This window comes from Onychostoma macrolepis, chromosome 08, assembly GCF_012432095.1.
Source record: "Onychostoma macrolepis isolate SWU-2019 chromosome 08, ASM1243209v1, whole genome shotgun sequence".
Lineage (NCBI taxonomy): Eukaryota > Metazoa > Chordata > Actinopteri > Cypriniformes > Cyprinidae > Onychostoma > Onychostoma macrolepis.
This window is the reverse complement of record NC_081162.1, coordinates 19,680,088-19,704,328: the sequence shown is the minus strand read 5'-3', so window position 1 is coordinate 19,704,328 and position 24,241 is coordinate 19,680,088. Positions and strand designations below refer to the sequence as shown.

Genomic DNA, 24,241 nt, shown 5'->3' with positions numbered 1-24,241 from the left:
TAGTCAAATGTTGTGCAACAAAATGCACCACTGACAACACTGTGAAGTGCAAAAACAGGCATCAGAGGAGAAACATCAAAAATAAGAAGTAGAAGCTCTAGTTTTAAAACTAGACACTGCTCTGAGCTCCATTAAATCTGAACAGTGTCTGTTATATAAGCGGGTTGGTTCGTAGATATTTGCAACATCAGTGCACATTTTTTCATTCGCCGTAGCTTTAACTGGTAAAGCATGCCGCTAACAATGCCAAGGTCATCGTTCGAGTTGCAGAGAACACATAAATCGACAAGGTTTGCCTTGAAAGTCGCTTGGGATAAAAGCATCTGCCAGATACAGAAATAATTCTCCAGTAGAATGTGATGGAAAAACACAAAAGCTGTATAGCTGATCTTTCTCTCTTCTCTTTCTGTACCAAAAGAGCTGGATCTACGCACGTCTCCTCAAATCTGAAAGCGTTTGATCTTGCAAAACATTCGCAGGCCTCAGACAGCATCAAATCATCAAAAACAAACACTAGACGACTGTTCTGAATAGACTGCATTATTGCAAACCGAACATACTACAGTACCAAAACAGTTTATTGACCAAAAGTAAACAAAAAATATCATCAAATTTATTATTAAGTTTTATTTATACTATGATAAACTGCTTTTTGCCAATATGCTAAATTATTGATATGACACAACTGACAATTTTGCAAATGTATAAATAATTTCAGAAGTGCAAACACTGGGCTAAATAATGTATTGTATTTGCCAGATTAGAAAGTAACAGATAAGTTTACAGCTACATATACAGTGTGTGTGTGTGTGTGTGTGTGTGTGTGCATACATATGTACTGTATATAGCTGTAAATATCTGTTACTTGCATATACTGTATATATATGTGTATATATTATATACACATAGGGGTGCGTGATATGAAAATCTTATATCACAATATGAGTAATTTTATTTCACAGTAACAATATATAATCACAATATAGTTATTTTTGCTTTAAATAAGGTCTTTATGATATCAATATTTTTGATACCACAGAAATTTCATAGTTCTTGTCAGCAGAATCAATATCACAAAACTAATACTAGCCTAAATAAAAAATAAATAAATGTAAAAAAAACTCAAGCTCAAGAAACTTAATACAAGCAATAGGACAAAAATCTACAGTAGAGCAACACTACAGTATAAGTAAAACTGCATACATTGTATAGAGTAATCAAATGTATAAAAACACTGTATATTCATCACTGTGTAAATTACATAGTGCATATTCATCACTGTGTAAATTAAATATACATTTCTTCTTATTAAAGCTATAAAAGTGATTTAGTCAAGAGCAGTGAGAGATTTTCTCTCTTGTTGTTGTTTGATTAACATGAATGACAGACAGCAGGAATATTAGACTGCTGTTACTTTAAGAGTTGCCTGGAGCCAATATACTGTAACACGTGTTTTCTTTCTCAGCTGTTTGCTTTCACTTAAGACCTAAATTGCTGTATTTATGAGAAGTCTTGCAAAGACAAGCATTTTGACACATACAAAGGTGTGTATTTAACCGTTCAAGCCCTACAAAAAAAACTCCTCACGTGTGCGCACCTCTCTGACAGCGCTCAGAAACAGCCTCTCAGCACGTGCATTTAGCAAATTCTCTTTCACTGCTGATTGTGTTTTAATGGCTTAAAAGCACTTGTTTTTAAACCGCAATGCTTAGAAAATGCACACAAATGATACGTTTTCGTGACCTGGTAGCACAGCAATGTCATGTGAGCGTGTAACCACGATAGAGACGATAGTAAAAAATCTCTACCGGTTGACAAAACTTTCTACCAGTTAATTGTGTATCACCCACCCCTATATACACATACATATTAGCAAGAAAATAAACTGCTTTATTAACAACTGATTTTTTATTTCAGTGTTAAAGGGATAGTTCACCCAAAAATGAAAATTTGATCTTTATCTGCTTACCCCCAGGGCATCCAAGATGTAGGTGACTTTGTTTCTTCAGTAGAACACAAACGAAGGTTTTTAACTCAAAACGTTGCAGTCTGTCAGTCCTATAATGCCCGTCAATGGGCACACAATCTTTGGAAGGAAAAAAAACATGCACACACAAATCCAAATTAAACCTTGCGGCTCGTGACGATACATTGATGTCCTAAGACACGAAACGATCGGTTTGTGCGAGAAACTGTACAGCATTTATATGATTTTTTACCTCTGATAAACCTCAATGTCCGACTGTCACAACATCCGGTGCGTGACGCGTCAACCTGCTCTGGTACATAGATATATACACATAGATGCCTCATTAGCGAACACATATATATATATATATATATATATATATATGTTCCAGAGCCGTTGACGCGTCACACGCCGGATGTTATGGATGAGCTCAGGATGGTTGGACATTGCGGTGTATCAGAGGTAAAAAAATCTCACACAAACCAATCGTTTCGTGTCTTAGGACATCAGTGTATCGTCACGAGCCGCAAGGTTTAATTTGGATTTGTGTGTGCATGTTTTTTTTTCTCTCAAAGATTGTGTGCCCATTGACTGGCATTATAGGACTGACAGACTGCAATGGTTTGAGTTAAAAATCTTTGTTTGTGTTCTACTGAAGAAATAAAGTCACTTACATCTTGGATGCCCTGGGGGTAAGCAGATAAACATCAAATTTTCATTTTTGAGTGAACTATCCCTTTAAGAAAGTATAAATGATTTCCCCCCTTTCTGGAGAGCTGTTGTTTTTCTCTGTTCATTTTTTTTTTTCTCATGACTGAAGAACACCAGATGATGTTGATGTCACAACACACAATTACACAGCAACACCTTTGCTTTATGTGTCCATGTGTGTGAGAGAAAGTGAGGGGCTAATTAAAAAGAGAGGGCCGAGGTGTTTAGTGCTGTCATCGCTGAGATCTATCTCTAATCTTATTAACTTCACCCCTACAGGGAGAGACCAACAGAAATCACACTGAGCTGTTGCCATAGTTACCCTGTACTATTTTTTGTCATTATTTCTAACATTTGACCGCAGAGAGAGAGAGAGAAAAAGAGTACTCCATGTCCACAACCAGCATCTCTCAGGCAGTAGACATCATGTGACCATTTCAGCTGCGCATTTAGCTACTGCTTCTTCCCGAGGTAAGAATAACAGCCAAAAAACAATAAATATTTCACAGATTTCTCTTTTTGTCAAGCTATTGTATGGCTTCTGACAACTTAAATATAGTGCACAAGACCTCTTTTAAGGCTCCAATATATAGCAAAATTGAAGAATGGAATGGTTTTCACCAGCAGAGGGCGCTGTGAGCTATACTGCTTACTTGATTGCGCACCACTACTTTAGCCATGAAGAACTTAGACAAGAACAGAGTGCTATTATCATCAATTGTCAAAAGAGAGACCGTTATTGGTTTCAAGGTAATTCGATACTAACTATACATGTTAAAAACCAAATTTGTGTGCACTGTGTAACAAGGCATGATAAAGTTGCGAGATTGTTTTGCACACAATATAAAGCATTCCTGAAACTTCCGTCATCACAACTCCAAAATAAAAAATATACAAAAAATTAACTAAACAGTTACACATACTTTGTGGTCACAATTAGCCTAAAATGCAAAATAATAAGCCTGATTAGGGATAGAAAAGATCAGTTTCCAAAAAGCATAAACATAAAATTTGAAAAAGTTTAATTACTGTACTCAGATTTTTTTAACTGTATTTAACATTTTCACAAAATCTAAGTGTGATCCTCAAACTTCACTAATTATGATATTAATATATGGAAACCACAACATTTGTAAAAAGTGTAAAACACCATACCACACCACAAGAGTAAAAACTATTCAATATTTTTTCAAATGTGCAACAATTTTTTTCAAGTACAGGTGCTGGTCATATAATTAGAATATTGTCAGAAAGTTGATTTATTTCACTAATTCCATTCAAAAAGTGAAACTTGTGTATTATATTCATTAATTACACACAGACTGATATATTTCAAATGTTTATTTCTTTTAATTTTGATGATTAGAGCTTACAGCTCATGAAAGTCAAAAATCAGTATCTCAAAATATTAGAATATTTACATTTGAGTTTGAATAAATGACCATCCCTACAGTATAAATTCTGGGTATCTCTTGTTCTTTGAAACCACAATAATGGGGAAGACTGCTGACTTGGCAATGATCCAGAAGACGAACATTGACGCCCTCCACAAAGAGGGTAAGTCACAGAAGGTCATTACTGAAAGGTGTGGCTGTTTACAGAGTGCTGTATCAAAGCATATTAAATGCAAAGTTGACTGGAAGGAAGAATTTGGGTAGGAAAAGGTGCACAAGCAACAGGGATGACCGCAAGCTTGAGAATACAGTCAAGCAAGGCCGATTCAAACACTCGGGAGAGCTTCACAAGGAGAGAACTGAAGTTAGGGTCAGTGCATCAAGAGTCACCACGCTCAGACGTCTTCAGGAAAAGGGCTACCAAGCCACTTCTGAACCAGACAACGTCAGAAGCATCTTAACTGGGCTGTGGAGAAAAAGAACTGGACTGTTGCTCAGTGGTCCAAAGTCCTCTTTTCAGATGAAAGTAAATTTTACATTTCATTTGGAAATCAAGGTCCCAGAGTCTGAAGGAAGAGTGGAGAGGCACAGAATCCATGTTGCTTGAAGTCCAGTGTGAAGTTTCCACAGTCAGTGATGATTTGGGCTGCCATGTCATCTGCTGGTGTTGGTCCACTGTGTTTTCTGATGTCCACAGTCAACGCAGCCATCTACCAGGAAATTTTAGAGCACTTCATGCTTCCTTCTGTTGACAAGCTTTATGGAGATGCTGATTTCATTTTCCAGCAGGACTTGGCACCTGCCCACACTGCCAAAGGTACCAAAAGCTGGTTCAATGACCATAGTGTTACTGTGCTTGATTGGCCAGCAAACTCGCCTGACCTGAACCCCATAGAGAATCTGTGGGGTATTGTCAAGAGGAAGATGAGAGACACCAGACCCAACAATGCAGATGAGCTGAAGGCCACTATCAGAGCAACCTGGGCTCTCATAACACCTGAGCAGTGCCACAGACTGATCGACTCCATGCCACGCCGCATTGCTGCAGTAATTCAGGCAGAAGGAGCCCCAACTAAGTATTTATTGCTGTACATGCTCATACTTTTCATTTTCATACTTTTCAGTTGGCCAAGATTTCTAAAAATCCTTTCTTTGTATTGGTCTTAAGTAATATTCTAATATTTTGAGATACTGATTTTTGACTTTCATGAGCTGTAAGCTCTAATCATCAAAATTAAAAGAAATAAACATTTGAAATATATCAGTCTGTGTGTAATGAATGAATATAATATACAAGTTTCACTTTTTGAATGGAATTAGTGAAATCAATCAACTTTTTGATGATATTCTAATTATATGACCAGCACCTGTATATAACAATAATGAACATGTTCTTGAGAAGTTACCATGAAACATTGTATCAGAAAATTAAGTACTTTTACTTTCTTTGACATTTAATACATTTCTCCACCTTGGAAATTACTTTTCTTTTCTAAAGACGAATTCATGGTCACACCAGCGGGGACAAATTATATTAACCAATAACATCATGGCCTACAGTGCATTTCATGATTCAATCAAACCCTGATGGGTAAAACTAAGTTATATTCAAACATTATTTCCCACTGAAATTCTATTTCACCTGGAAATGCATTACACTGTAGAAGTTAATTGCATGGAAAAATCATCACGGTGAAAACATTCATCACAGACATCAGCACTTACTGTACATACGATATGACGGTTTAGTAAGGAAAATTACTGTGATCTTTTGCACCTGTGAATGACTCTAATCATAACCGTGCTCTCATTCTCCATCCCTGCCGTCCTTAAATGCCCCTGTCTCTTTAACGACTGCACTTAACCGGTGACACCAACTGCTCAGTCAGAGCACGCTCATGAACCTACACCCGTCATTATAAATCTGCCCTTGCTCCAGTGGATGGAGGGCGACGCTGCACCCGAGGGTATAAGCAGGACTGGAATAGAGTCTACGCTGGCATTCTCCACACCGAACTGAATTAGCACAGCTGAGATGTGATCACACGACGCTACTTTGTCAAGTCAGTTGTTATCAGTCATCATTGTGACCGCAGACACACACGCGTTGCACTTAACGTATTCATTTGACCTTGTTAATCAGAGCTGGAATCATGCCAGACCGTTCTTTACTCAATCACACACAGCCATCTTTCATCTGTGATGTCAGAAGACAGATGACAGGCGTCCTGTGACTGCTGTACAGATCATATGTTCTCTGATTATGACTATAATGAGAAGGACAGGTGTTACAAACAGCATGACAAGAAAAATCTATTTGAAATAAATGCTGTTCTTTTGAATTTTCTATTAAATAAAAATAATAATAATATGAATGGCTTTCAACTTAATGATAAGAAATGATGATAAGAAATGTTTCTTAAGCACCAAATCAGCATATTAGAATGATTTCTGAAGGATCATTTAACACTGGAGAAACGATGCTGGAAATTCGGCTTTGCCATCACAATAATAAATTACAATTTAAAAAATACATTTATATAGAAAATAGTCAATTTAACTTGTAATAATATTTCATAATAATGTTTTTAATTCTTTTTGATGAAATACATGCAGCCTGGATGAGGTGGTTTCTTTCACAAACATAAAAAAATCTTACTGACCCCAAATATTTGAATGGTAGTGGTACATTATAAGATTTATTTAAGTATAAGTAAATATATGAAGACTTCAGTGGAGACATTTAAGTTACTGGGATCTATCATCTCTCAGGACCTGAATTGGGACACTCACATCAACTCCATTTAAAAAAAAAAAAAAGCCCAACAAGCTGAGGAAGTTTAACCTGCCACAGGAGCTGCTGAAACAGTTCTACTCAGCCGTCATGGAGTCTGTTCTGTGCACTTCAATAACTGTCTGGTTTGTTTTCTGCTGAACGGATTATCGGTGCTCCCCTGCCCACCCTTCAAGAACTGTATACATCCAGAGTGAGGAAAAGGGATCAGAAAATCACTCTGGATCCCTCACATCCAAGTCATCCCCTTTTTGAACTTTGAATTGGCACTACAGAGCCCTAATTGCCAAGACAGCCAGGCACAAGAACAGTTTCTTCCCCCAGGCAATCCACCTTATGAACAGTTAAATGCCCCCCCAGTTAAATGTTGTCTCTGTAAACTGGAAGCTTATGACACTAAAACTAATTCCTTGTATGTGCAAACAATAAACGCTCTTTCTGATTCTGATTCAGATGTAAAAACAACCCTTGAGATTTTTCTTTTAAATGAGCATTTTCATCAGGCTCTTATGAAAATAACATTGGACATTTTTGAAAATAAGGCATTCAGTAACTGACTAACAACCTTTTCATTGCCATTAAAGTGAAATTACTGATCCTAAACATAAAAATAAAAATGCCAATTTAAAAGAAAAAACCTCAAGCAAATCATTAGAGCTTTTTCATTCGTTTTTTTGCATCTCAAGATTAAGCGTCATAACTCTCAGAATAAAGTCTAATACCTCTGTTTTATAATAACAATAGAACAAACTTAATTATTCTGTGCTTCTTTAACACTAATGACAATAATGCATCAGAGTACTTTCCAAGACACTTGTGAACGTTTCACTTGATGAAATATGAGACAAATGCGCCATTAATGGTAGGCTAAGTTAAAAAGAATTGATGCAGCTCCAGTGAGACTGCAGGTATCATGGCAGTGATCCAGATCTCTGACCTTAAATTGAACAATGGCTTTGGAGCCGGAAAGTCTGCACTGGATTGCACTGAATATCTGCTTCTAGCGATGAAAAGTGAGTAAGAACTGGAGTTATGGAATAATCAAACTTCATCTACACATCAGAACCCATCTCACGTTCGTAGATAAACAACATGAAAAGAAGACGGGATTAAATTTCATTTGCAGCTAAATACGTTATCTAAATCTAGTTGATTGTTTTCTCTTATTTTGTTGATCTCTGCTGAATCCACAATGAGACTGTTACTATGTCCCAAAACCCAGTCGTGTCATAGTCATATTTTTTGGTAACAATGTAAAATAAAAGTCCTTGCTGGTAATTACATGTATATACATACACACGCCTGGTTATAAGAATTAAATAAAAAAATTTAAATAAAATATGTATGTTTATGTATAGGTAACAAACAAAGCAAGGGTAATATTGACGTAAATTTACACAGTATGTCACACATTACTGAAACTAATAAATGAAACAGTTGAAAATAACTCAATTACTTTACCAAAAATACTTGTGCTATGAAAAAAAGACTTCTAAATCAAATTAGTTCTACATTTTTTACTTGTTTTCCAGCTTAAATATGTAAACATCCTTTAAAGAAGATGCATTTTGTTTATAAGCAATGCTGCATTAGAAATTAAGACTTTTTTCAAAGACTGCATATTGCATATGAATTCATTTTGTCACTGTACTGGCAGATTTTTTTTATTTGTCTGAAGTAGAAATAAGTTAAAAACATCTGCCAGTGCATTAAGGCAAAAAACACTCATATTAAAGATGCATTCTCTGCAAACAAGACGTAATATCTTACCCAGTCTCGCTTCTCAAGTCAATTTATTTTGTTTCAAAGATTTTAAGATATTTCAACTGGAAAATAAGACAAAATATTGCAGATCTTTTGCAGTGTAGATCAGCTTACAAGATTATCGCATCATCTCCCATGCGATTTGCTGCATATGTAGTGCATTCCAAATCATTTCAAATCAATCACTTGTGAGGTTTCATTTTAGTTAGGCAGTGAGGCAGTTTTTCAACAGAGGAAATACAATTTTAAAAACTGTTTTTTTAATTTCCATTTCACATCCCTCTCCCCCCGCTAAGATAAGCGCCGTGGATACCTCCTTCGACAGTCGGAGAGCACACCAGCGTTGCGTCACCCCACATTCTTCCTCCACCTCCTCCTCCGGTCAGAGGAACCACAACGAGGGAACACAACGGCACGAGAGGTAGAGCTGCACCGTGCGAGTCCTGGATAGACACGCAGAAGCCCGCCATGCCGTGCCACGCTGACCCCAGAAAACTCCAGCCAGGACTGAACGTCCTCTGTGAGGGTCTTTGTCTGGTGAGCGTGTAAAGGCAGGAGGCTCAAAGCAGGACCAGTTAAAATGGGTTTGACTCACTTCCACACATTGTTGGTTGGGCTGGCAGGAAGATGATAAAGGGGGCTTTCCTTTGCTGTGCTGAGGGTGTGTAGGATCAAAGCATGCAGTGGGATTGGAGCTGAATGAACAGCCGAGACTGAAGCGCACGACTGGAATGCAGCAGGAGCACAACATTTCAGCGCTCTCTGTATAAGGGCCCTTATATTCGGCCACTGAGACCTGAACATGAACAGCGAAACACTGACTCCTCTGTTCTTGGCCAATTCAGAATCACTCTTCTCAAAGCAGGGTTGCTGCAGGATTTTTAAGCTCAGATTTAAGACTTTTTAAGTCCTGCACAAATAAAATTAATACCATATGAGCGGGGTAGGGCAGTGTCTATGATAAACTATTTTTAAAATGACCGTAAAAAGCATGATTTACACTTCAGATAGAAGTTTTCACAAAAACAAAAAGTTTCATAAAATGATACACTTCACATTTCAGTGTTTAAACCACTTTTTAAGAAAATGGATAAGTCAAAAGTATTAATTATTACATTAATTTTAACAGTTATTATCAATAAATTATTATATTCATTAAATAACATACAAACACATTTTACTGTTTAGATTTTTATAATGAATTATCTTCTTATCGATCCACCAGTTCACATTTACAGCTCTGCGTGTTTGCAGGGTAAAAACATGGGTCGATTTTCGCATTGGTCTGAACAAAAAACAACCCAATGTTCCTGCCGTACTGGAGGCTGCAGTTCTAGGACTGCACAGGACCCTATTTTTTGGGACAGCGCTATCTATTCCAACAGAGGAGACCTGATTCAAACATCAAACAAACAGATGCAAAGACTAGATCCATGGAAACTATTCATTTGTTATCTTTCCATCTTATTTTTAATGTAAGAGCTGGCGTGAACTGTTTGAGGGGGAGTCAGCCATCTCCATTTAGCCTTTTTAGCTGTGCAAAACAGTTTATTGTGCTGCTGGATGTTGTAAATTAGTATTTGTATTTAAATTACTTTACTTTTATTAAAGTACTAATAATCACACTAATTTGTACCGCAATTGTTTTACTGTTTACTGCACTTTAAGTGGGTCACACATCAGACGTGAAGCGCTGCGGCTAATGAACTGAAGTCTCGCAAAGACACAAGTCTTCTTTCAAAGAAAACTGAATTTAAAACCAGAATATATAGAATATATTGAAATAAATTAGGTTAAATATTTCAAGAGGGCTACCAACGGGTATGTTAAGGGTTAGGAGTTGGTTAGGACAAAAATTAAGTGTATACAATTAAACATCTACATAATTAATTAAAAATAATAATATACAGAATTGAATAGCAAGTGCTATAAAATAGTATGTATCATTTAGCAGATGATTTTATCCAAAGCGACTTACAAATGAGGACAATGGAAGCAATCAAATTCAACAAAAGAGCAATGATATGCAAGTGCTGTAACAAGTCTCATTTAGCGCAGTATACGTAGCAAGGGATTTAAAAAAATAATAATAATAATAAATAAAAACAAAACAGATAGAATAGAAAAAGAATGGAGCAAGCTAGTTAGAGGCCATTTTTGCTTTTGTTAATTGTATAATTATTAAAAAGAAAAACGATAGAATACAAAAAGCTAGTGTTAGTTTTTTTTTTTTTTTTTTAAGAAAACAAGCAGTAAATGAATAGAGTGCAAGTCTAAAAGGGACAGGTTTTATTTTTTTAAGAATAGAATTTGAATAGAGAGTGCTAGAGTTAGAGGGTCAAATAAAGATGGAAAAGATGTGTTTTTAGCCGATTCTTGAAGATGGCTAAGGATTCAGCTGCTCGGATGGAGTTGGGCAGGTCATTCCACCAGAAGGGAACATTTAATTTAAAAGTCCGTGAAAGTGATTTTGTGCCTCTTTGGGATGGCACAATAAAGCGACGTTCACTTGTAGAACGCAAGCTTCTTGAGGGCACATAAATCTGAAGTAATGAATTTAGGTGAAGGGGTGCAGAGCCAGTGGTGGTTTTGTAGTCAAACATTAATGCCTTGAATTTTAATGCGAGCAGCTATTGGTAGCCAGTGCAAATTGATAAAGAGAGGTGTGACGTTCTACATACTTTTTGGCTCATTAAAAATTAATCTAGCTGCCGCATTCTGGATTAATTGTAAAGGTTGATAAAGCTGGCTGGAAGACCTGACATAATACATACATACATGCAAAAAATAAATAAATAAAATAAACAAACAAACCAACAAACTAGAGTATCCTAGAAATGCAGTTCTGAAACTACAGCCTCCGGTATTGCAGGAATACCCTACTCACAATAACAGCCTTATTGAACATGCACATGGAAATTGTTCCTTGTTTTGAGCAAAAACCTTAATAAATTTAGTTAAGATTTATGTTTAAAACAGGAAAACTACTTGCCAGTGAGGTTAAAAAATAATGAATTCAGTTAAATTCAATATTAATATTATAAATAAATATTTGAGTGAGTGAATAAATAAATGATAAAATTGCAGTGATAAGGACATAATTAGTTTATATCAAAAAAAAAAAAAAAAAAAAGTTTTCATTGCATAAACATGCCATTGACAAATAAATCCAGAAACAAATTTCAAATCTCTAATAGCGATGTGAAGTCAGTTATTAACAAAATCTGGCAACAGTTACACCCTCCACTTTAGAGCTTCCTGAGAAGATCAGGACTTAAGATGACCTTTACTTGACTTATAGCACCCTCAAGTAAAACAATCTAAAGTGGCCAAATCATGGAAAACAGGATTTTCCTCACTCTTTGAATGAAAAACAGTTATATGGCACATTTCATGCCAGACTGCTTTGTGAACTTGCTAAGAAGCTGTTCTGAGATAAGTAAATAAGAGTTGTTACTCATTTCCCATGCAAACCGTTTCTCCAATCATGGCAGGTTTCATTTACACAAATAAGAGAACTGGCAGATTTCCCTACTGTACTTTTAAAGCTTGTCAGAAAGACTGAATATGGTGAAAGAAACCCTGACTAACATTATTAGTGGAATTTAGAAGAACAACAATGCTATAAAAGTGTAAAAAATAATATTTTAACATATAATGGGGACAATAGCAGCTGAGAAAATGACAAAGAGCGTATTAACGGTAGCCCACCGAGAGGAGATGCTAATTTCAGCAGCAGACATTAACGTATTGTGTTAATTGACAGGGAGGAGTTTCATGAAGCGCTGCAAGGCAAATAACATTACTGTGAATAGGCTGCTTTGAAGTTTGTACTTAAATTAAAAGGAAGTTAATTTATCAGCCGTGTCAGAATCCAGAAGATTAGACAAAATTTGATTACTTTGGGAGCAAGTGTGCGGCACAAGACTTCCCATTCACCCCAAACACACACGTCTCTAATTCCTGTAGAGCGCACTAAGTATGCAATCGTATTGTCTTAATGCTATTTTGAAGTCTCCCACAATGTCACAGCAATCAGATCACAACACATTTTCACTCATACGCTTCCTCCTTGACTGATGGCACATTTCGCTGTGATGTAACCCCTCTGATCTGCTCTCGCGTGGGACGGGAGTGTATCTGTACATTTCACACAGAGTGTGTGGGTTTAGCTGGACCAAAGCCACACACACACACGGCTTCACTGTAGACAATCAGTGAGTCAAGCCTTAAAGAACATTGTGACAACTGGCACCTACACAACATATTTGCATAAACATAATACAGCATATTTGACTCTGTGCGCAACCAACACATTATAGAATAGAGACAAAAAAGATATGAGATAAACTCTAACAAACACTTAAAACTACTCAGAATGAAACTGGGAAAAGGCTGACTAGTTAAATCCCACTTAAACCAGTTATTACCCATGTACCACAGGGTTTAAAAAAAGTAAGAAATACAATACCATGTAAAAGATGATGATAAAGAAAAAGGGGAGAAAAAAATAATTATGAGATAAAGTTCTGGTTTATTCATGTGTACAGTTTTAGCTTTGAGGCCATATATATGCTAGTCTAAAATAAGAATAAAAAAAAATAAAATAAAATAAAATAAAACAATCTTCCTGTTTCAACAGGAAATGTAAAAAACAAAAAAAACAAAAAACTGCCTGTCAAGCAATTTCATGGGTCTTTTAGTCTCAGGCTGATACTTCTACTGAATCATACAGTGCAAATAAACTCCACAGTCAAGAATGAATCACAGTTTCTGAGCTATTTAAGGTCACAATGTGTCTGCAAAGCCTCAAGCAAACACATACACACTGTATAACACAAAGACTCATAGACTCATAGTTCTATCTATCATATCACCTTTCATCTGTCACCCTTGTCTTTCTCTGAAATTTCATCTTTCATCCTTTTCTTTTCCTGAAACTTCTTTGAACTTTTGTGATGCTTTATGAAATGCTGTAGGAGTTACGTAGACGGTTATCTTGTGACTGTCAGACCAATCATGAGTCCAAGATATGCAGACTACAGCAACAGTTTTCATAACTACCTAGCTTACATTTCACCTTATGGGGGAAAATCTCTCTTAGGAGACACTTTTTGTGACTCCTGAAATTTTTGCTGATAGAAAAGCCTAAAAAAATTGACATCAGAGTGGCAGCCTTTGCTTCAAGCTCATCAGAGTTATCCGGGATGAAACGGCAGAGCTTGTGGGCAGCTCTTTGATTTTAGTCGCCTCATTTTGAGCCTCTCCTTCACTGGTCTGCCAATCTCTTTCTTATTCCCTTATGCATGAAATGAACACATATTCTTCATCAATAATGAGCTTTTGGCTCCTCGGGATGTTTTTAAAACTTTAAAAATACACCATTCAGAGCTTCAAAGGTTTATAATGTCACTGTTCCCCAAAAGTGAGTCTCTTGTGTCGTCACTGTTGAGATGACCCTGAGACCAGAAATGTGCCTGCGGCCATGTGCGCTGCATTATTAAAAGTCTGGTATTACATAACGAGTATAAATGTGAGGTTCACAGAATAAAGCAGTTTTAGGTAATCAAGCAAACAAAAAAGCTTCACTCTTGAGAGAACAACACTCCCATGAGACCCCACTGCTGAGTGTACACACAATATAGTCTTTGAAATGTTAAACAGACTCAGAAAAAAAGAAAACGTGCAAATCTGGAACTAATTCCTCAACCTAGAATATTTATGTTTTGCCAGAGCTTTCACACAAAGTCGCCTCCAAAAAACATTATGAACTTGACTTTGACCTTAAGTATTATGTTGTAGTACGTGAATTTTCCTCTGCTACAAATGTAAATGTCACCTCAAATCATGTTACTGACTGATTTTTACAAAATTAGATTTCAAATAAATGCTGTTCTATTAAACTTTCTATTCATCAAAGGATCCTGAAAAAAAGTTATCACGGTTTCCTCAAAGATATTAAGGGATAGTTTCCAAAAATTAAATCGTGTCATCATTTTCTCACTCTCACACTGTTCCACCTGTATGAGTTTCTTTCACAAAAGACGTTATTTTGAAGAACGTTGGTAACCCAAACTGGTTAGCCACTGACTTCCATAGTAGGGAAAAATAATATGGAAGTCAATGGCTACCAGCACCTGTTTACCAACATTCTTCAAAATATCTTCTTTTGGGAAAAGAAAGAAAAAGGTTTGGAAAAATGTTCCATTTTGTGGGGAAACAGGTAAATCATTATATTTGAAGAGCTTTGTTTTGCTTGTACATGGAATATAGAACAAAACTGCAGACAGACACATAATACGACAGCTTTTTATGACCAAGCAGAAGCCTCAGTCAATTGTGTGCACTAACAGACTGAACACCAACTTTTCAGATCATTTTTATACCTCTGTGCATAGCAAATAAAAACACTAAAACCACTGGAATTTGAATACCTTATCAACCACACATCAAAGCGCTAACAACCACCCTAGCATTGCAGAGTCACGGTTTGCATGGGCAAGCAAACTGTGGTTAAGTGCTGCATTCAAGAGTATAATGGTGATGGCTTATGGTTTTCTAATTGCTAACCTTGAGCTTTAACCACTACAGTACACAACCCTTAGCAATCGTTTCTAAACACAATGCGCTAAGCTTCCAGCACACACTAACAATCTGTCATTTTGCTTTGAAACAAAAACGGACAGCACACAGAGCCCTGAGGAACTATTATTGAGCTATGCGCTAAAAATAGACACCAAATCCATAAATAGACATTTTAACGCAAAGGAACTCACTCTCAAATGGTGCAAAGGAGGACACGTTACGGTGCTACATGTCAATAAGTCACTACATGTCAATACAGCTTTCAGATTACATAGAATTTGGTGATAAATAAAAGTAAACTCAACCAGAAACAATTATTGAGCTCTCATAGTGGGAAGAAATGCAAAATGTTTAATGCATTAAATAGATCCTGTCAACCTGAGTGAAAGATCCAAGACCTGAAATTACAAAAATTTATATTGCAGTCATGTACAAACAGTGTCACTGTTAAAGGTCTGTTACATCAGTGAAAGCAGACCATGAGCTAACTGAAAACTCTCTGCAAAGAGGACAGTTAAATAAAGGACCAAATGAGAGAGAGAGAGAGAGAGACACGGAAAGAGGACTGAGAGGGCAAGATAAGAGTGAAAGAACCCTTTCATACAATACACACAACCATTACAGTACCAATAAAGGGATAGTTTACCCAAAATGGCGTTTCTTTCTGTTTACTCACCCCCATTGCAATCCTGGAAGATTTTCAGCACAATACAGGAGAATGGCTATTAACAGTAATGGTCACTAATCATGTCATTGAAAAAAGAAAAGCCTGGACATTCTGCTAAACATCTCCTTTTTTGTTTCACACAGAAACGACATTAGAGTTAGAACTGTAATTTTTCTGTGAACTATCCCATTAAGGAACAAAATACATTTTATAAAACAAAACAGTGCAATTATTTCCCATCTCTTTAGCCATTCTGTCTTATTTCTTCATCCATTTGATCTTTTTATCCTATTTTTCTCTCTCTGTCTCTGTGTATGGTGTACAACGGTACCTTTCACTCGCAGATAGAACAGTAGTGTTAGCAGCATCCCTATATGGGCTGGTGGTGCCTGGATCCACTTCACTGTCCCTCTTCCATTCTTCCTGACATGCCACTGGAGCTCAGCCCGTGTTTCTGGTCCCCACTGACTCGTTCCCACTCCCGCTCAGTAGCAAACCATCACACACCCCTCTGTCTCCCTCTGCCTGCATGCACACACATCTGAAAAGCACAGCGGCACTGAGCATGCTCAGTTTAGCTCTACTGGATGTTTAAAGGAATTTTTTTTTTAATTTGTTCCAGTTCTGTTTTCGCTCTCTTCTTGTTTCACGAGGACCCCTGCAGGTTGATGCCCTCACTTGTAGACACTTGTTATAACATGCACCTGCCACAAGAGGGCGGAGCAAACTCTTTGGACTGCATTGGCCTGGTTCTCTGACTCTGTGGGGACTTGGTGCTATTATTAAACCCTGTGCAGCAAGGAGAGTCAGGAATGGAAAATCGTGCAGGTGAAGCTATATTTTAGGATTAATGACGTATAGCAAAGATGAAAATTGATTCCTTCTTTTGTGAGATTATGGGAAAGGCCAGGAAATGTAAACTTTAACAGTGACTAGCAGGCTGTATCATTATTTAAAGGGGAAATAATATATATATATATAAAAGCACAATTGGCACATCAGCAGAAGAACAATTTACCATTCAAAATTTGAGGGTTGGTAAGATTTATTTTTACCATGCAATTTTAACATAAATGTTGCCATTTCATGCATTGTGCCGAATTTAACCAGTGGCTAGTTTTCATTCGCATTTCTTTCATGTATTTATTTTTTATTTTTTGTGTAATTTAAAAAAATTAATCATATTCAGAATGCAAGGACACATTCAACTGATCAAAAGTGACAGTAAAGACATTTATAATATTACAAAACATTTCTATTTCAAATCAGTGCTGTTCTTTCAAACTTTCTATTTATCAAAGAATACTGAAAAAATGTATCACTGTTTTCACCTGCCAATACAAAGAAATATTTCTTGAGCATCAAATGATTTCTGAAGGACCATGTGACACTGAAGACTAGATATTAGAGCATTATCTGCTGAAAATTTCAGCTTTGCCATCACAGGATTAAATGATTTAATAAATAATAATAATAATAATAATAATAATAAATGATGATTGTAAATTAACAGCGTGGAGGAGAAAGAGAAAGAGAGAGAGGGGGAAAGATGGCGAGTCGCGCACCAAGTGACCTGGTCTCGAAAAAGAACACAACTTCTGCAGTTTGGCAGTATTTCGGGTTTCGACCGAACGAGAAGGGAGAGGCGGTAAATACGGATGAGGCAATTTGCAAATTGTGCAACAAAAAGGTGACCGCGAGAGATGGAAATACCTCGTACCTAAGGTCGCATATACGAAACCACCATCCACTCACTGCTGCGAGGATGGACCCGAGTTCACTCAGTGCAACCAACATGATCTCACAGAATTCCGTGTAATGTTCACGGACTTAATTAACCTCCGAATCTGTGGTGGCATCACGGAATCGCCGAAAATTCCGTGATGGGCTCACAGAAAAAATTCCGTGATGGACTCACAGAAGTGATACCAATGTAAGTCAGTGACAGGCATCAGCCGTGCTCCACGCACGGAAACCCTTAGCATCAATATGCCGACGCGATACTGGGAAATTTATCGTCATCATTATTGTTCAGAACTGGGTAGGTTTAGGGTAGGGTGGGGTCAGGTACTCCAGTGAAAGTATAACTGCATCGAGTCACTCTTTACGTGGTCCGATGCAGCGCTGGTGTTGAACCAGTGAATCCGTGCATGGACCACGGCTGGTGCCTTCTGTGAGCCCAGCACGGAATTTTCGGCGATTCCGTGATGCCACCACAGATTCAGGGTTAATTAAGTCCGTGAACATTACACTGAATTCTGTGAGATCAGGTTGGTGCAACAGTTTCAACGCCTCCCGATGCAGGACCAACAACATCTAGGTCCACCGACAGCCGCTTTGCAATACTTTTTATAATATGGATGTTTATGTTAATTTAATTCTGTTTGACTGTTGTATTTGCACTTTTTTCTAAACTGCTATTTGTTGCTAATAAAAGTTGTTAATATTGTTGTGCATGTTATTGTTTCAGTATTAGTGTTTGGTATTCAGTTTCTGAACGGTTTAGGCACAAGCCAACAGTTTGGTGACACTGTCTGAGCCTTATGTCATAATTTTTTTATTATTCACGGTAATACCGTATACCGAGGTAAAATAGGGAGGAGGTTTGACGGTATCAAAATTTGGAAACCGCCCAAGCCTAATATATATATATATATATATATATATATATATGTTTTTAAATCACATAAATTCAGCCTGATAAGCTTAAGTGAAATAAAAAAAGAAAAAACCCTGCTGTTTTTGGTTCAAAAGACAAATTTGTAGGGGCTTAAAAAAATAATAATAATAATAAAATGGCAGAAAAATTTGTAAAATATGGCCTTACTTCATTGCATACATATATTACCATACATATACACACATATGTGCATATGACAGATCAGAGTTCAACATATTTTCTCCACTGATGATACCTTTGGAACCATAAATCCTGAATATTAGACATCTTTATCGTTCTCTTAAGTCTCTCTTTCACCTGTTCTTTCTTTCCCCTACAGAACCTTGATTTCTCTCTTTGACAGGCTGATGTGGCAATATTTTGGATGTTGTGAAAGCATTTCCCAAATACCACAACAATGAGAATGTCTCTCCCTTCCTCCATCTCTCTCTCTCCTCAGGATGGGTGGCTTTATCAGAGTCCAGCCCCACTCAGGAAACTCAGCTTATCTGAGGACTTTCACCTCCACCGCTGCTCCAGCTCAAACAGCCGACTTCAGCTTCACCACGCGACATTCCTGCATCCACTTCCTGTCCTTTCAGACTTTAGTTTATTGTCAGTTCACTGAAGCAATTATTGCATTCCACAGTATCTATAAAAGGAAGATGCGACCTTCAGCATGAGTCAGACATTTAATACGACAAATATAAATGGCAAGAGTTTGACGCAGATTTGAAAACGATGCCAGGAATTTTTCCAATGAGAAAGAGCACATTATGTCCAGTGCCGCCAGCCGTACTTTGTGTGCTGGAGCCAATGCATTTCAGTGTTGCCATCTGACAAAATGATTTGCCAGTTTAACAGGATTTTGGGAAAAAAAACTCGGCGGGACTGGACAATGTAAACTGTGACCTAAAGGCAAACTCAATGCACAGCCATTAGGCCTTAATTCAGTTCTGTTTATGTGCCTCTCTACATGGAATCAACCTCTCCGGTCTGTCCAGTCTGGTTTAGCAGTGTGTGCTGAGTGAGCGTGCGTATTTTCATGTAAATAAAGGGGTTAATGGAAGGTCTTGTGACTGGTATGTAGACAGACAACAGCTAAGGGTTTGTACAGCTCTAATGGTTTTCCATTACAGCCCAGTGATGCATCACTGAAATTAAATTGAATGTGTGTGGATCAGTCATTGAGCAGATGAGCTCAAACATCATCTTGTGGTTAAAACAAACATGCATTTGAGCCATTCAAACAGATTTTCTCTCATTTAAAACAAGGCCAGGGAATAAACACAATACAAACATGTGGCCTAATGAATAATCAACTATTAAAATTGGCAAATCATTTATGCACCAATTCAAGCAATATTACTTCTGTAATGTTGCTTAAACTTTCCAAAAAAATGTATTTCTTTATAGCACCACAAATAAAATGGAAAGAAAAAATCATTTTAAAATTTAAAAAAGGTGTTTAAAAACAGAACATTTTCAAGGCATACTAAAATCAACAAACTCAATGTGGAGTATAAAACTATATATAATCTATATGCATGTTTCAATTATATAATCTATAAAATACATTTTTTAAATACACAAATTATATTTGTGCTGGGCGATATTAAATTAAAACATGTTTGGAAAATTCTTTTGGCAGTGGAAGTTTAAGACTTAATGGTTTAGAACAAATCCTATCTTGAATGTTCAATAATAATATCACCGTTCAATAACAGTTTGAAACAGTCAAAACACTCCAAAGGATGACGATGACGTCACTGTCTTGAATGTTTTCTCTCTCTCAGTCACACTTCTGGTCTGAGTCCGACCACACACTGAATCCTGATACCACAATCATTCTGAGAAGCCTGTCAGATGTATTTATCAAACACATGTGTCTGCATAATCAAATCGTGACGCCTGACAAATGTTTCATGCTGGTCAAAATGAAGCGAATTGGACAGAGCTGGCATTGAAGAAAATGTGAAGCAAAATCCCATGTTCGCTTTGACTGACAGGATGATCATTCAACAGAACAAATTCATTAATTGACTTATTGTCAATGGCTATTATTTTTGAGGTCATCTATATGCTAGTGTACAACTAAATGTTAACCAAAGTGACATGAATGCAATAGCAAGTAGCAAATCATGATTCATGCCTGTTGGCTATTTTTTTTTTTTTTTTTTTTTTTTAAAGAGGAACAAACCGATGATACGACCTGCTCAAACCAGTTTCAACAGGAAATACATTAACACAAGAAAGAAAACTGTTCTCAACAGGCCATTTTTATTGAGCATTTGAGAACCGTTGACAACAGAACTCTGTTTCTTTGTAGCTTTCCAGATAATAATGCTCTGAAGACGTCAAATGAGTTGGTACATTTGTAGTGTTGTGCAATTTTTAGTCTTGGATTAATATTCATCGGGGGATATGAGGAAAACATTATGTGCGTATTCAATATGTTTGATGCAGAAGAGCAGATGGTGTCTAGGAACTTCAAACTACCCGTTCACAAACACGCACATACACAAGATGACTGAAATATTCTCCTTTTATCCTGGGCACTCCTCCAAATTAAACAGTTTGAAGAAGGGGGAGGAGGTGGTCACTTTAAAAGCTTTTGCGAAGACATCCATCCTCAGACAACAAGCCAATTAGCCTAACAACCGCTCAGAAGGAAAGAATTCCACACTATGCTGCTTTACAGAACTGACTGAGGTCATTTCGGTTAATTCTAGTCAAGGTCTGAAACATGTGAGATGGCGAAAAGTTCACCCAGATTTAACATGATAGCATAAAGAAAGAAAGGTCAGCATCATACCTGTGCATATGCATCATACATCATATACTCTTAAAAATAAAGTTGATTCACGATGCCATAGAAGAACCTTTTTTGTGTAAATGGTTCCATTAAGAACCTTTAACATCTGAAGAACCTTTCTGTTTCACAAAAGGTTCTTTGTGGCAAAAGAAGGTTCTTCAGATTATAAAAAGGTAAGAAAGAGATGGTTCTTTAAAGAACCTTGGACTGAATGGTTCTTTGTGGAACCAAAAATGGTTCTTCTATGGCATATAACATATCATCATATAATAAACCTAGAAACAATAAACAAAACTACAAAAGATATTTCATTTATTTATTTGTTTGTTTGTTTGTTTGTTTACAATAATAATATTATTATTATTTCTGTAATTATATATTTCCGTAATTACAATAATTATAATTAATATATTTCTGTAATTATAATTCTGTATATTTTCCATCTTAATAAAAAGAATGTAATAAACTTATTTATAAAATTAAATTAATAAAATGAAACTAATAAATGTTTCTGTGAAAACTGTATAATACAATAAAACATTTTCATAAATATCAAATAATGTGTACAATTGTTATTTTTAAAATAAATTAAAAAATACTTTGAATTTTATTTTAATTTATTAAAATTACAATTTGTATTTATAAAATATATGTTTAATTATATTATACTTTAAATAATATATTAAAATGATCAATTATTATACATTACAAATTATATAATAAATTATACATTTTATTAAAATTTTTAAAAATGGTTCAACGTGGTCTTGAGGTTAGATATTGGTCTGTATCCAGGCCTCAAGGGGTCTTAAGGGGCCTAGTCTTATCTAGTCTGGTTCTGTTTAACAATGATCATTCGCCATATTTCATGTTTTACCTGTCACGCATGTAGAGTCATTCAGATAAACCATTTTCCAGCCGCTGAGTGTCAGAAGGTCACACAAACACATTAACAGGCAGGCAGCAGGTCAGCTGTACCATCTGTGGATCAATGGTTATGTAAGGGAGCGTAAGCTCGGAGAAACAGAGGGAAAAGGAGGAATGGAATGATGCGATGATGTCACGGAACATGGAACAGCCTGACTGTCTCTTCCATTATGACATCATCATATAGGCAGGGCAGTATGATGAGATTCAATCGGATTTTAACAGAAAAGAGCTTTTATCTGCGGCAGAGAGAGAAAGATGACACACTTTTAAAGGATCGCTTTAACGAGAGGGGCCGGATGTGCAGAGGAAGGGTGGCGGAACAGTTTGTGTCAATGCTTTAAAAAAAAAAAAAGAGGATTAACCGTAGGGCAACATCCACCAGAGACTGAGGCAATATAAAATACGGAGCAATGCATTATGGGAGATTACGAACACGCAGCACACTCACTTAACTTTTACTTGCGACTTCAATGCAGCATAAAGTCAAGAAAGCTGATGTCAGCCATTCAGGCACAGTAATCCTACAGAGATTACGGATCCCCTTGAAATCTTTAAATATCCAACTGCGGACACTAATCCAGAGGTTCAGTTCTCTGACAAGAAAAAAGAAAGCTGACATGATGATCTTTAAAGAGCATTATGCAATCACAAATATGATTATTGATCTATTTTTTTCATTCTCAAATACAACAAACAAAAAGCCTATCTAGAGTATGTGGTAACATCTACTGTAAATACTTTATTTGTAATCTCACTACAGCACACTGCCCTGTGAATAAACAATGGCTTCCATCACGACTGTGGATTTCATCATGTGAAACACTGATGAAACAAATCACTTCCTGTCCCAGAAAGGGCTTTTTGTCTCTTTGTGGATGCTGCTGTATCAGAAATCACTGCTACTAACCTTTCCTGGAGGATCAGAAGCTTGTGGGGTCTTTGCTCATATATAACACTTAACTACAGAAATCCAATACTACCACAACACAACACAGAATTGTCATACAAAAATCCCATTTCTCAAAAAAGGTGGGTGCTTGAAACTCCACAGTAAATATGATTCCTACAGTACAGTAAACCTGCTCACACATAGTGATAGTAAATAATAAGGGAGAAGGAAGCTGGGATGCAAAACCAGGCTATTTGCTCCTGGATACGTTTTAGACCATATTTCATTACCCCTGAAACCACATCTCAATTCTATTCACTTTATTCTATTCGTTATTCATTAACTAGCTTGCAACTAGCAACTAGTGTTATCTAGCTTAACACATACGAGGTTGTCAAAATTGCTAGAACGATTTGTGGTTTCAATGAAGAATTTAATGAAATATAAACAAAAGGAAATTACTAAATAGTGGTGAGGCTAGAGAAAAAGTTAGAGGGGAAGTAAACATCTATAAACTACTGTAAACTTGCTTCTTGTGTTGCTTTGGATAAGAGAATCTGCTAATTGATTAAATGTAAATTTATTCTATTCAATTCATTCGTTTCTCATAGGGGGTCAAATATTGCTATGATTGCTCATCAGTCCTTTTGTTTATTTGCACATTTCCATTGAGAGCTACTGAATATGGATTGGAGAGCCCATGGTGGTGTGTAGTTCTGAGCGGTGATGAACGCACCGTCTGCTCTTCAGGCAAACGCTCCGTATTTACACACTCAGACAATGACAACATAATAACTGAGGCGCTGTGCTCTTACTAAACTTCTCTCTCATATTTACCGTTTTCTCTTTTCTACCCTCTGCTCATGCCAATTTCACTGTCCTTCTCAGACTCCTTACCCTCTTGCCTCCTTCCTGTCCAAAACTAAAGTGGGCTGCCCATCATTCTGATTGCAATATTGTGTCTTCCAGTTACATACTATATATCCTGCCATGCATCATTTCAGAGAGAAACTCGTTAGGACATCAGTGGCATGCGGTGGAAGGAAAAAAAGGAAATTAATTAA

General features: G+C 36.7%; 1 protein-coding gene across 4 annotated transcripts in view; it reads right to left on the bottom strand.

Annotated features, from left to right (window-relative positions):
* prkcz (protein kinase C, zeta) overlaps nt 1–24,241 on the bottom strand; it is a 126,390-nt gene that overhangs the window by 61,318 nt on the left and 40,831 nt on the right. The window contains exon 1 of one of the 4 annotated variants that reach the window (XM_058784616.1): nt 16,216–16,541. The exons of 2 other annotated variants lie outside the window; for them this stretch is intronic. In XM_058784616.1, coding sequence (XP_058640599.1) covers nt 16,216–16,252 — 37 coding nt within the window. In that variant the 5' untranslated portion in view covers nt 16,253–16,541. Of the gene's footprint in view, nt 1–8,945; nt 9,143–16,215; nt 16,542–24,241 lie in introns of those variants that run through there. One more of the 4 variants, XM_058784615.1, reaches the window with a different exon arrangement.